Source organism: Epinephelus moara, chromosome 11 (genome assembly GCF_006386435.1).
Source record: "Epinephelus moara isolate mb chromosome 11, YSFRI_EMoa_1.0, whole genome shotgun sequence".
In the NCBI taxonomy this organism is placed as follows: domain Eukaryota; kingdom Metazoa; phylum Chordata; class Actinopteri; order Perciformes; family Serranidae; genus Epinephelus; species Epinephelus moara.
In genome coordinates, this window is record NC_065516.1 from 23144925 (window position 1) to 23158467 (window position 13543).

The window sequence follows — 13543 nt, forward strand, 5'->3', positions numbered from 1 at the left end:
CAAAAACATTCAACAAATCTTAAGTGATCCATTAGTGGTCATGGATAGATCAATATTGTGTTTTCTAGTTTCAACATCTGACTGGTCTTGAGCGCCAATCTGACTGCGTGCTATGAGATTTTCAGTTTCAGTCAAGTGGTTGGGTGGGTTGGTCACAGGAGAGCCAGTTGGTAATGAATGGTTATTATAAATCAAATGTCTAAGATTTGTCAGAGGTTTGTTTTAAAAGCACGGAGGCCTAAAATAACTCAATAATTATATGAGTCACCTTGCCACTCAGGAAAAGCTTATTTTTTTCTCCACCAAAGTACCCACTCCATCTTTGCGAAAACACATTCACAGTGTGGCTATGTACATGTAATATTTTTGGATCATGAGGGGAAAAAAACCCACTCCCTGTCAGATTTTATGTTTTGTTCATCTGCCAAAGTAAAGGTTTGACAAGAAGGAACACAGTCATTACCACTGGCAACCATAACTTTTCACCTCGGCGCTGACGGCTTCCCTGACTGCATCACTGCTATCTGATTCCCATCCAACCATAGTGGGACAGGCGGCACAGACATTGCACATAAACAAACAGGTGAGCGAGTAAAAAAATACAATTACACCCAAATGTACAGCACATGCACACACACACACACACACATATATATATATATACCACAAACAAATGCAGAGACACATTCAGACTCTGTCTGCCTGCCTCTCTGTCTCTCTCTTTCCCTCTCCTCAGGTGTATATGGTCTCTTTGACACAGTCTGCCAGTCTGCTGCCATGCAGCGCCACATTTAGCTCTGCAAAAAGAGCCAGACTGCAGCTGAGCAGAGCACAGTGAGGAGGTTATTAATGGCCTTCCTTATTTTAAACGACAGTCTGAAAACACTGGTGGCACCATGCAGACCCTGCGAGCTGCAAGCTTGTCTTTCATCCCATCTGTCTTCACGGCACTCAGTCTCCTTGGTCCTAATGGGCCTGTGGCTGTCGCTCTGTCAGCTTGCTCCTAATGCACCCTTGTCTGTCTGGTGGGTCGTAGAAGAAGACACACAACAATCTATCAGCATCAACTGATGAGTTGCACCTTTTCTTTAATTATTTGAAGTCATGCAGCATTTTTTTTAACTACGTTTCCAACAATGTTTTAAAACTGCTGCTGTGAAACTTTTTTTTACATGAAACTTTGATTTTCGTATTATTTTTATAAACTCTAAAAGTTAGGAAAAGATTAGACACACTGCAGACGGCATCCCAATGTCACGCTCATGAAGGTGTCAGTGAATCAAAACTTCACGCTGTTTTCCCTACCCTTCAAGTTATCTCTCTGCCCTTTCCTCTGTCCCCCACTTTCCCCTTTCTCTATCGTCCTCATCCTCTCGCCTTTCATTCTTCAGAGCCCCTGAACGCCACCTCTCACCACACCCTGCTGTGAATTTTGACATCTGTCTGATGTATGCCTCTCTTTTTCTCTCACAGGACCTGGGCGCACATGGACGGCCTATCAATCACTCGGCAGCCCCTTCTCCTGTAGAGCTCAGCCAAACGTGTCATCTAAACATGATGTGTCGGAGTGTAAATGAGTGCGTGCGTGAACGTGTGAGCATGCACACATATTTGAACATGACGTTGTGTGAATGTTTATGGACATCTGTGCGGTCTAAATCAAGTAACACAGGTTGTCAACCTCTTGCAGACACGCACACACAGCTATCTCCCCAAGTTGTTTTCCATATGGTGTGAGGGTCAGTGTGCATTGAGCATACACTCCCCCACATGTCCAATTAAGTCTGCTAATGCAGATAGATATGTAATTACTATTCCCACACATGTACACCGATAAAACTCATAGAAAATTCATTGAAGAAGATTGCATTTATTCTGTGTCACATTGGTGTCACCGGGCCGGTAGCTGTATATTCATCCTATCATGTAAGATTTAGTAGCATTTGTCTGGGGAATAACAAAGACTGGCAGCTTGAGTCACAACCTATTGCAGCCCTCCAGACATCATAACACTGTCGGACATGGATATGGTGGAACCCATTACGGGTTGGTCATTTTGCTCCATTGCTGCTCAGAAGCAAATGAGGAGTGACGACTCTGCTCCCTGGTGACTGACCCTAAAAGGAAAGCTGGGACATTTAAAATCAAACGCTTCCGCTCTCTCGAAGGTTTGAATGAATAACCAGTGCGGATATTGGGTAGGGGGGTGCCACATCCTGTGAGTCTTTGACGCCCGTAGTGCAGGCTTCTCCCTCAAATGGAGCAATGGATCTGGAAGTCTAGGGGATTGGGTTCAGTCTTCATCCAGCCCACGAAAACCTACCACTTCAGCGACTCCCTGCGGCACTTTGATCTTTGGCTCTGCATGCTTATCCGTTGGGTTAGAGCAAATGTGAAATGACTCATTGCCAATGAGGTTTTAGAGCAGATTGTCAGCTTTAATATGAGGGTATTATGGCCCATATCAGATGAAGTGCTCCAGGACCACTCACAGCCTTCCCAGTTTCAGAGTGCCAATATTTGATCGTTTTAAGAAGCTATGTATGTGTAGCGTTTTCTTTTTTAGACTTACAAGGAGAACATTTTGTGTCAGAGTCTGCCACTTCAAAATACTCATCCCAGATTTATCTCTGACTAAGCCTGAGGTGAAATGAGTCCGAGGCAGTGTGGCGGTTGAGGTCGGGATAAACTGGCACAAGTAAACATGAGTCTGAGTTATGATCATGTTACTTACAAGAAATCTTCAAGACTAGGAATGTATATGGAGCACCACCCTATCCCCACAGCCACCGCAGATTTACAGCAAGAAATCCAATACTAACAAAAGTTTGAAGGAGACATTTGTCAGTGTCTAAGCTAAATTTGACACTTTATGGATTCACCAGTTTTGGGGCAGTGTCTCAAGGGTGGATGGTTGTGTAGATGTTTAGTTTAAAAGGCAAGTTGATATCCATTAATAGATAATAAAAGCCAAGTTTTTAAGAGTTTTTAGATAAAAATGCCTTCCCAAACTCATGCTGACTTTGAGTGATTTAAATGCTACAAGCAAATGTCTGAGAGAGAACAGTGGTGGTTGTAATATTTTATTGCAAAATGGACTTTTCCTAACAACCTGAGGTAGGAAAATATATATAACGCACAGAGAAACAGTGACAAAAATACAATTAATTGCCCTTTATATTGATTGCAGCTTGAAGAAAAGCTGAGAGCTGGTAAAAATATGAGCAAATATATCTGTTGTTAAAAAAATCACCATTCCGCTACATACTGTATGAAATAAAACGGTTGCATAGTATTGCTTCTGTTTATCAATGTCCATGGAAAATGAATAGATATGAACTGAAAACATATTTCAGGGTAGCAACATCCAGTTTAAATGCAACGCACGATGAAGTCTGGCACATGGTTTTGTTAAGAGAATGACAGCTCTGAGGGATGAGTGTACTTCCCGACCTGCAGGGAGTTTTAACTAAAGCGTTATCTGAGAAAAAAAACAACAAAGAAACAAATCCCATCACACTGGCAATTACAATGACAATACAAAATAAAACATATAGCAGCATACTTTATAAATCATATTGACACAAGCATAATCATATAAAAATAAATGCATTACAATTTGTTCCCCAATCATTAAAAAAAAGTACAAAATATGTCAAGACACCACTCCAGAGCACCAGTAAAAATGTGCCAGACTTAATACAATAAATTGATATTCATCCTTAAGTGCCATTATATGTTATATCATAGGATTTCTATAATCAGTATTCATACAGAGTTATTTTTAAAAGGGCAAGGTAATGGCACAAAGACAAAACAGGCGTAATACTATTTACAAATATGTACAACAAAATATTCAGAGATATTTACAGTTATTAAATTTCCCCGCTCAAGATGACAAATTGGAAACTCAAAGCGAGTGAGCACTGACAGTTTCTCATTGTGTATGTGTCAAGTTTTCGTTGCCAGGTTTACGCTGTCATGGAGACGACCTCTAACCCCTGGAGTGTAGCAAAGCCAGAAACATTTCAGTCATTGAGTTTGACAACAGGGCTTGATTACCGCCTATTCAACAGCCCAAGTGCGCTCTCTGTTTGGTGAAGCCGCCCTCTGGGGCACTCAAATCACAGCGAACACCCGGAACGCCTTCCCTCCAGGAGGGTTTTGAAGGCTGCAGGGGGGAGAGAGAGAGAGAAAGACGAGGGAAAGTCAGTCTGGGTGCGGCATGTGTCAGATACAGAACATGTCCCAGCCTTTTGCTGAGAGACACTGATGACATACACATACAAACAGATAGACTTCACTTTTTACAGAGGGGCGTCCACGTCAGTGTGTTGTCTGACACTCTGATGACAGATAGGACACAAACAGATAGAGGTTGAGGCTCTGTGAGAAAACAGATAAACCATCCATTTTTACATAAACACAGGGGACCTTCATGTGTTAATCCAACAGAGACAGACATGTTGTGAAGTTAAAGGAGACAGATAAATGATGGGCAGATACTAACAGATGTCAGGCATCTCAGCAAAGTGACAAAGATAAATTTGGTGGAGAGAGGCAGGGGAAGAGAGGGGGGAGGACAGAAAGAGAGAGGGAAGGCCACAGAATAAATGAGACTGTGTCTGTGTTTGTCCTCTACACAGGTCATGTTAACAACAGTCATTCTGCAGACCACAGAACAAACTGCAGACCACAGAACAATCCGAAGTTGGTGCAATTTAATATCTCTCAAAGACTAGAACAGACTATAGAGTATGTGGGTCACTTGAGCTTTAAACAGAGGCTGGTACGGACCTGTAACCTTAATGCTGGTGTAAAGTGGTACGCCATGGATTCAACACATGCTCTCACTTTATTAGCACCAGTAAAGTCTTTTTCTAGGTGATCACAAGCTCCCTACTTTGTTAACAGTTAAGTGTTACTCCCTTTCAGTCACCAAGGGCTCATTGTGTAGGAGGATGGTGACAAACATATACTTGATGGTGAGAATTGTAATAATGATGAAATAATTCACAAATTAAAACAGCACATTGTTCAATATCAAAGGGGCATTAATGTGTCTCCTTATTCAAAAAGTCAAACCTTTCTTGTCTTCTTGATGCAGAACAGTTGTATGACCTCCTAGAGAGGCACATTTTTACACTCAGCTTAGATTTGAATTGGTATTTTATTGCCTGGCTTAAGCTTCTTAACATTCCAATAGCCACCGTACAAACCAATGACATCCCTTGTTTCCTGCTCTGTGTTAGCAGGTGACGCCAAACAGGATTGTCCACTGTTGCTCCCCTTCTCTTCAGAGCAGAAACGGACAAATGATGGAGTGATTTAAACAAGAATATACCTCTTTGCCGATGATGCAGTGCTCTACTTTCAAACCTACTATTTCCTATTTGAGATCCTTTAACCCAGTGGTTCCCAACTGGTGGGTTGCAGTCCAAACTGGAATGGACCGCAAGGAACCCCAAAACCCCTTTTCTCCATCTCAACTTCCTTGGTTCCATTGCACCCTCCTCCCTTCAGCCGACACTGGATGGCCATAAGATTCCACCTTCCGCCTGTCCACAACCCTCATTTCTCCCATCATTGCCCCCACTTTAATTACTTCCCTGTCCCTACATCCCCTCATGCCTCCATCCTACGACCCTCATCCCTTCATTCCCACATCCCTTGATCTTCCCCCCTACTTCCCTTGACCCTCATCCTCATCATTCATTATACATAATAAACTGATTGCAATTTTTAACTCCATTGGCATGGTCTTTGTTAGTGATAGTACAGCAAACTTCCAGTACAGAGCTTTTATTTTGAAGTGCTGTTTTCTGCTGTAGAGTGAGTGACTAACTGACAGCTACTTGACAGAGACAGCAAGCTAGCTCAACAACATGGCCAAACGCAAGTATGACGCTGAATGTATTAAACTGTGGGACCTCTAACTAATGACTAAAGAGAAATCTGGACCCCATGGCTGGACCAGTTGGGACCAACTGCTTTAACCTATGTGTATGTTTGGCGCTGCCTTTTTATGCCTGGTATTAACATGTATCTTGGGTGATCGGCTCACAAGTGAACAGCACTAAATAAAAGTGTAAACAACCACAAACACCATTTGTCGAGGTGGTCTGGGACGCATTTGACCGCATATCTTTTGTAGTGTCAAAGCTAATGCGCTCTGATACGTCCCCGACAAGGATGTAACAAGACGCTGATTTAGCGACAAGTTGGGCAAAGTGTTGGGTGACCGTCCATTGTTTTCCCTATGGAAGGAGGCAGTGAATTCTGCTGACAGCGATATCTCTAGCTGTACTGAGTACTACAGGCGAACATGCTAGTGAGCAGCTAGTGAGAGTGTGGAAGTAATTACTGTGCATGGGGCCCTTTGACCTTCTAGTGTAAGTGACATACGCAGTAACATAATCCGAACACAAGTGGTCAGATGGAGAGACATGATAGACAGGCATGATAGAGACAGGTGTGAAAGGCAATGTGTTTGGGCATTTGTGTTTAGATCATCGAAACACATGTTAAGACCAGTTGTAAACAGATGCTTTGAGTGTCACGTTGTTAGACAAGGGTTAACCGTTGGGATAACTGTTTCCTGTTATTATTTCTGTAAAGGTGGCTGGTTACAAATATGCTAAGCTTACCCCTCCTAATATTCCAGGGATGTTGGGCTTACTTGCAATGATTCTCACTGTAAATTATCAACATGGTAACTCCAGCCTCAGTAATTTGGTCCCTGTAATGGCTCTGATGTAGAGAGTCTGTGGTTTTTCTCACTGTTGTGACCAAACTCCTACTGTTTCAGAACAATTAAACACTCTGTACCTGGAGATAATTTAGAGGCCAATTTAGGTTACAAGTACTGCCTTCATCTATTAAAGTCCAGATAATTTATTTTTAACAAGGCTCAGGTGACAAGCAATCCAGAACACTCCACCCAAACCTACCTCGGACTGTAATGGTCTTGCAAAGAACATGTTCTGCATGACCTGATTTTCACTTGTGTGCATTCACAAAGTGTGGTGAGACAGACAGGAGACTGATTTGACACACGTTTGCACAAACAAATGAGAAGACATTTCATAAGGAATCCATTCATTCTCTATATGCTCTTTCGTCAGCTTGTCCAGCTTAAGTTTATCCACCAAATTGGTTGGACTGAGCTATAACTGTCTACACTGTAACCTTATATTGATCCCCTTATCTGCTGGCAGGATCCCTCTTCCTCAATGCAAATGCTTTGGCTATTCACTGCTTTGCATTCTTGTTTGTTTTTTCGTCTTTATCTGAGCCACTATATTAAGCCTTAGACCCCTTGTCCGCTGATTGCCCTTTCTGACTTACCACTAAAAAACAAACCTCTCCCACAACTACATTAAGATGCACTCATCTTCTCTGCACTAATTGCCAAGCAATTAATTATTTTAAACTGGAAGCATGCTAATCACCCTCCCATGTGCACTGCATGGGAGATGTAACGAACTGCCTGCATCTTGAAAAGATTAGGTTCACAAGGGAGGGCAGAGTGGATAAATTTCTCTCTACCTGAGAGCCATTGATTTCTCATTCCTCTTCTCTGAGCTTGGCAAATTAACCCCTTCACTTCAGTTGGAAGACAGAATACTGACATAGGACTAGTAACCTCCTTAAACAATCATGATGGTATGCCCTCTGATATGTTCTTTGTTGTTTTTGTTGCACAATTATCTCTGACAGTTTAAAAAATCCCTTTTCACACACATACTAATAGCCACTAAGCTCAGCATGGTTTGATCATGTACCCATACCTCTCTGAGAAAATGCCGTTTTGGTATGAGGCAACGTAGTGTTTCCGTTTGTCCACTGGCATCACATCGATGTAACCACCCACATCATTCCTGATGACTCCAGCGTGGATTGCTGCTCGGCATATACTGGACTTCTACAGAGGTATACAAGACGAAAGGTGAGGTAAGAAGTGTTGACTCATTTCAGTCTATAATTCAAGAAGAACGCTGATGACCCTGGTGGAGAATTTAGCTTAAAAAGAAGGACTTACATCAGAGTATATTCTGGTGCCGATTACTCTGGATATGTGAGGATTCTCTTCTAAACAGTTTCTCGGACAGTATAACCTAAAAATAGAACAGTTGGACACTTGAGCTTTCATGAGGCTGGAGAGCTTAACGTGTGCACGCAGGCAGACATGAAGTGAAGTTCATACCTTGGACAGTGTTTTACAGGCTTTTCATATGAACACATCTGTGCCACTGTGGTTTCACATGTGATGGCTTTGACTGTAAGATAGAGTTACAGTATTTCAACGAACGCAGTTGTAGCACAGCTTGTAATGAATCATTTCCCAAGAAATGTCACATAACTATAATTATGGTGTCACGTTATCGTCAGACTTACCTGCTACTCTGGAAACTGTGAAGGAATTGGCACTTAGATATTTCCTGTTGAGAGAAAACACACAGCGTGGATATAAGACTTCATTATTTTCACTTACTGTGAATATATTGTACCAGTCAAACATCATCGGCATATCATCATCATCTCACCCAAGAGACTGGACTCCGTTCTTGTTGGATTTGATGAAGAACTCCTTTCTGCCTTGTCTTGTTACATCCATCCATCCTCCGTCATTATCTATGACACCAGCATGTAGACCCGCTCTGCACACACTGGATTGCTGCGAATAGAATGTTATATTTACAACATCATTTACATTGAAGGCGTTGAAGCAAGTAGCACTTCAGTGTCTCGAGGACACTTTGACAGGACACACAGCAGTTAATTGGTATAATATTGACTTCATAATTTGGATTACGCAGCCTGAGGACTTGTGTACTCACCATTTCATAGAATACTGTCCCGACTACTTTTCCTGTGGCATCGAGGCACCCAGCTGGGCACTCGTATCTGTGGAGCAATATAAGGAAAATGAGGTGAAATGAACTGTATACTTCATTTTGTGCTGCTGTTGTTTTTATTATATTTCATCTGAACTGTACCTATTACATGTTGTTCCTTTACACTGATCTCGGAGCTTAGTGTCACAGGTCACAAGCTGAGCTGAAAAACAAAAACATAAAGGCCTTTCAGTGCTCCGACAGGAACCCACAGGCATGAACTGGCTGCTCTGATGCAGACGACCACTTTCTAAAGGCCTGAGCTGAGTGAAACCCAGTGACTTTTGTTGTGATGCTTCGAGAACCAAAGAGAAGGATTCCTGCAACAGGGTTCAGGGTGGTCAGCAATTCTTGAGGAAGCATCTCATCTTACAAGCGCAGGCCCGTTTCGCTGCGGAGAGGAAGCCATTTAAAAACCACATCGAGCCCCTCTCACCCCTCAACCCCTCTCAGCCGGCCAAAAGCAAACACACACTCAGGGGATCATGCTAAAATAGACCTCCCCTCCCTGCTCCAAAGAGTGACTTGCAATATTAAGTACACTTCAGAAACTGTCAGGGTTAATCAGGGAGATGACAGATAAAGGCTACAGAACATCAAGGCAATTTAAGATAAATTGCAAGAAAAATATTTCCGGTCAAGGCTCATTTTTTGCACCATTATTGCTTGTTCAACACAAATTCTGTGCTATTGACCCAGTTTTTTTAAAACCTTTCTCTTTCTTTTAGATCATGTCCTGTATTTTTTTGCCATTCTGTGCACCTCCCAGCCCTAAACCAGATCCTGCAACCCCCCATTTTGAGATGAAACTAGATCCAGAATAAACAGTTAAATGGCAGCTTACACATCTGCTGTGTGTTGACCACTTCATTCTTCTGCAGGTCCTCTGTGGGGGGCTTGGTGGGGGCTGGGGCAGGGAGACTGGGAGGCTCGGGCTTGGAGGCCCTAGACCAGGGTTTCTGTGGAGCGCGGGGGGCCTCCGGCTCAATGAAGTTGTTTTCTTCCGTTTCCTCTTGTGGAGGGTTGGAGCTGTCATCTTCGAGTAAAGTCACAGAAACAAGGTATAGTAAGCATATTTTCCCCCAGGCTTTCTGGCTCTGTCTTCCTCTATTTTCCACACACGTACCTTTGTAGCAGAGGTTGTCCTTACAGCCTCCTCCATAGCTGGGAGGACAGGCAGAGCAGGGGGTCCCGTGTTTGTAAGGCGAATGCCCCCACCAGTTTCCCCTGTTCAGGTCACATAACAAGAAGGGCTTATTGAAGAGGACTTGTCCTACTTAAAGGAATACTTCACCCCGCCATTAACCATTTGTATGTCATTAACTCATCAGGTATCACGTTGAATTTGCAAAGGAAACTTTGTTTTTCTTGCATGCCTTCAGTGAACGAATAATCCAAACACAAAAAGGGTCTTGGTGAACTGAAGTCAAAGGAAACCCTGTTTAACAACAGTAAAACTATATCAAAACATCCATTTACAAAGTCTCACACAACTCGTGCAGTATAATCCAAGTCTTATTTATCCAGTTGCATGCTCAGTACATTCCAGACGGACAGACCCTTTGGATGGAAAACTTGCTTCAAAATTAGAACTCCATTGACAAAAACAGAAATTTTACCTCACTGAACACAAGAGCTGCTGGTCTACTGCTGCCTCAATTAGTTAGTTTTTGTTGTGTTATAGAACCTTTTACTGTTAGTAAACAGTGTGACGTTTTTTGGTGGGCGGGGCTTAGCTGGAGGCAAAACAATTCTCAACAGACATTAGCCAGCGCTAGCTAGCAAGTTCTGTTGGCTTGTTTTAGACAGTGGAGGAAGATGATAGCAAGTTCTGTTGGCTTGTTTTAGACAGTGGAGGAAGATGATGTGAGTGGTGCGTTCAGAAATACTCATTCCAAGAGTCGGAGCGCACTCTGATACAAACTGGACCGTTGGTAAATTCGGACCGCTGTTGGAATGTATCGTTTGGTTATACAGAGCACCGCACTGTTAGAGTAGCACAGTGTGCCAAGCGGGGTGAATGTGTGATGAACTTAACTGTTCGTTAATTCATGTAGAAATGTAACGCTCCATTCTTCAACCAACAGGGCTCTCATTTTAGTGTCGAGCGTCAGACTGAATCTACAAACGCACCATGTCAGGTCACTCACTCTCTGGGACCACAAGCGTTACTTAAATAAGTAAACACTGACCAACAGGACCAGACTGGCCGACCCGTATGCTCTCACTCAGTGGATGGATTATTTGACAGGATTGCCGAAGGTGGGATGGCCAGCCTTGTGGTTGATTACTGTGCCAATCATAGAAAGGTGGACGACACTTGATTTCCACCGGTTTGCTTTGCTATCGAGGCTAATGTTAGCTAATGCGCTAAAATAGAAATCCAATATTTGTTTTTGTCTTTGATTTTGTTGTTGTTTGTGCGGCTGGTATGTGATCAAATTTAAGTTTTGAGTCATGACTCCTTCTATTCTGGCTCCCAATAACACAACAAGATGACATTTTAACACTCGTATGTAGCCTACAGCCCTGAGGTGGTGAGTCGTGTTTTGCCTCCAGCTAATGCAATTATGTCATTGTGATGTCGGCCCTAAAAGCGTCTGTTGTGTGACTTTGGTGAATCTGAACTAACCCTTTAAAACACCAACGTCACACAGTAACACAAACTAACTGATGGAGGCAGCAGTAGACCAGCAGCTTCTGTGTTCAGCAAGGTAAAATTAGTATTTTTGTCAATGGAGTCTGGCGCTGAAGAGAGCATATATTAACTTTCACTGTGCATTCCGTTTCCTGTCCAAAAGGACTGTCTGTATGGGAAGCATTGAGCATATGACTGGATACTAGAGACTTGGATTACACTGTATAAGTTGTGTGTGAGTTTTTAAATGAAAGTTCTGATATAGTTTTGCTGTAATTAAACGTGGACCCCTATGACTTCAACTCATCCAGAATTTTTCCCATTTTGGAGTCTTTGTTCAGCATGGAGGCATCGGAGGAAAACAAAGTATTCTTCAAGAATTCAACACAACACAGGGTGATTGACTGATATACAAATGGTCACTTGAGGGATAAAGTGTTCCTTTAAGCAACATGTATAACTGATATTTCTTTCTAACCCCTTTGTGTGATGATATGAACTTCAACAATGAGTGGAAAAATGTTTAAAATTCAGCAGCAAATGATTATAAATTCTGTTTCAACCTGTGTGTCACTCATGAAGCTAAGAACATCGCAACAAGTTTGCTTACTTTGGTGAATAGTTGCAAACGAGATAGACAGCTTTGGCCCAAATCTGTCCCCACACATTCATATTGTAGCACATGTTGATGGCACAGCCGATCCGACTGCTGGTGGCCCATACCAGCTGCAAAAGAATAACAAGACAGCTCATGAAAAACATTGTAATCACTAAAGCATGAAGTCTGAAGAGAATAAAGGGTGAAGAAATGGTATGATCCAGACCTAGCTACCTGTGTATAATGAGTGCAAACTGGGCCAGAGCATCTGAAGGGGCAATAGGGGTTACACTCCTGAGGGTACGGAAAGGTGTAGTCTTTCACTTCATCATACCAGGCCTGCACATGGAACGTGGGAGGACGATACCTGGAGAGATGAGTAAGCGTACCTTTGATGACAGTGTTCCCAAAAAAACATTTCTATTGTCGTGTCTCTGTTGGTGTAGGAGTTGGTGTTACGCGTCAATGCTGGTTTCTGCTGACTGCAAATCCTCTTTCAAGTACAATCAAATGCATATATAACAATACACATACAGTTTATTAGAGCAACACAGCAATCTTGGAAAATATACATGTGAATGTTTATCAATCATGTACATTTACAAAACCACGAAATGTATTAAAAATATTCTTCTTTCTTTACATACTTTATACATACTTTACACTTCAAAATGTGTTCTGAGATACAGGTGGGAGCTTAAGAGCGTCACTACTTTAAAGTAAGGCCTGACAAGGGGACTCAAAACCCTATAAGAACATTAATTCATACTACACCCAGCTATACAGCATATGCAGTTACCATCTGCAGTTAGCACCCACCGGTAACTACAGTAATGTAAACACATCTGCTGCCATTAAGCTTCTAGCTGGCAATCAAACATTTGCGCTCTCTGAATTAATTGCAGTGACCAAGGGCTGACACTGATTTGGCACCAGGTGCTGCCAGTTAATCTGATTAGAATCAGGCGGACATCTTGACTGTGAAGTGATATGATTAGATTTGGAACGAGAGGCTCTTTTGTGAAGTGGTGCTGTTTGCTCTATGGGGGACTGAGTGGACAAATGAACAAACAAATGAACACATGTAACAGATGTGGCAAATTCATATGAATTTGGGGGACGTATTGAAATGCTACCACACAATTTAATGAGTGGATGTATTACATTTAAGGCTGCTTAATTGTTGACCAGCCACTTTATTAGGTACACCTTAATTCTTGGTGTCATAGATTCAACAAGGTGCTGGAAACATTCCTCAGAGATTTTGGTCCATATTGACATGATAGCGTCACACAGTTGCTGCAGATTTGTCGGCTGCACATCCATGATGTGAATCTCCCGTTCCACCACATCCCAAAGGTGCTCTATTGGATTGAGATCTGGTGACTGTGGAGGCCATTGGAGTACAGT

General features: G+C 42.4%; 1 protein-coding gene across 1 annotated transcript in view; it reads right to left on the bottom strand.

The window, feature by feature from the left end:
• Positions 1–3081: 3081 nt before the first annotated feature.
• The window catches only part of crispld1a (cysteine-rich secretory protein LCCL domain containing 1a), a 21465-nt gene continuing 11003 nt past the window's right edge, over positions 3082–13543 (bottom strand). Inside the window, exons 4-15 of the mRNA XM_050057026.1 lie at positions 12368–12500; positions 12146–12261; positions 10024–10124; positions 9742–9933; positions 9000–9060; positions 8841–8907; positions 8547–8677; positions 8398–8441; positions 8207–8279; positions 8042–8117; positions 7791–7924; positions 3082–4171 (exon numbers count right to left, since the gene is read on the bottom strand). Of these exons, the coding sequence (XP_049912983.1) occupies positions 4120–4171; positions 7791–7924; positions 8042–8117; positions 8207–8279; positions 8398–8441; positions 8547–8677; positions 8841–8907; positions 9000–9060; positions 9742–9933; positions 10024–10124; positions 12146–12261; positions 12368–12500 (1180 nt within the window). The 3' untranslated portion in view covers positions 3082–4119. The remainder of the gene's footprint in view (positions 4172–7790; positions 7925–8041; positions 8118–8206; positions 8280–8397; positions 8442–8546; positions 8678–8840; positions 8908–8999; positions 9061–9741; positions 9934–10023; positions 10125–12145; positions 12262–12367; positions 12501–13543) is intronic.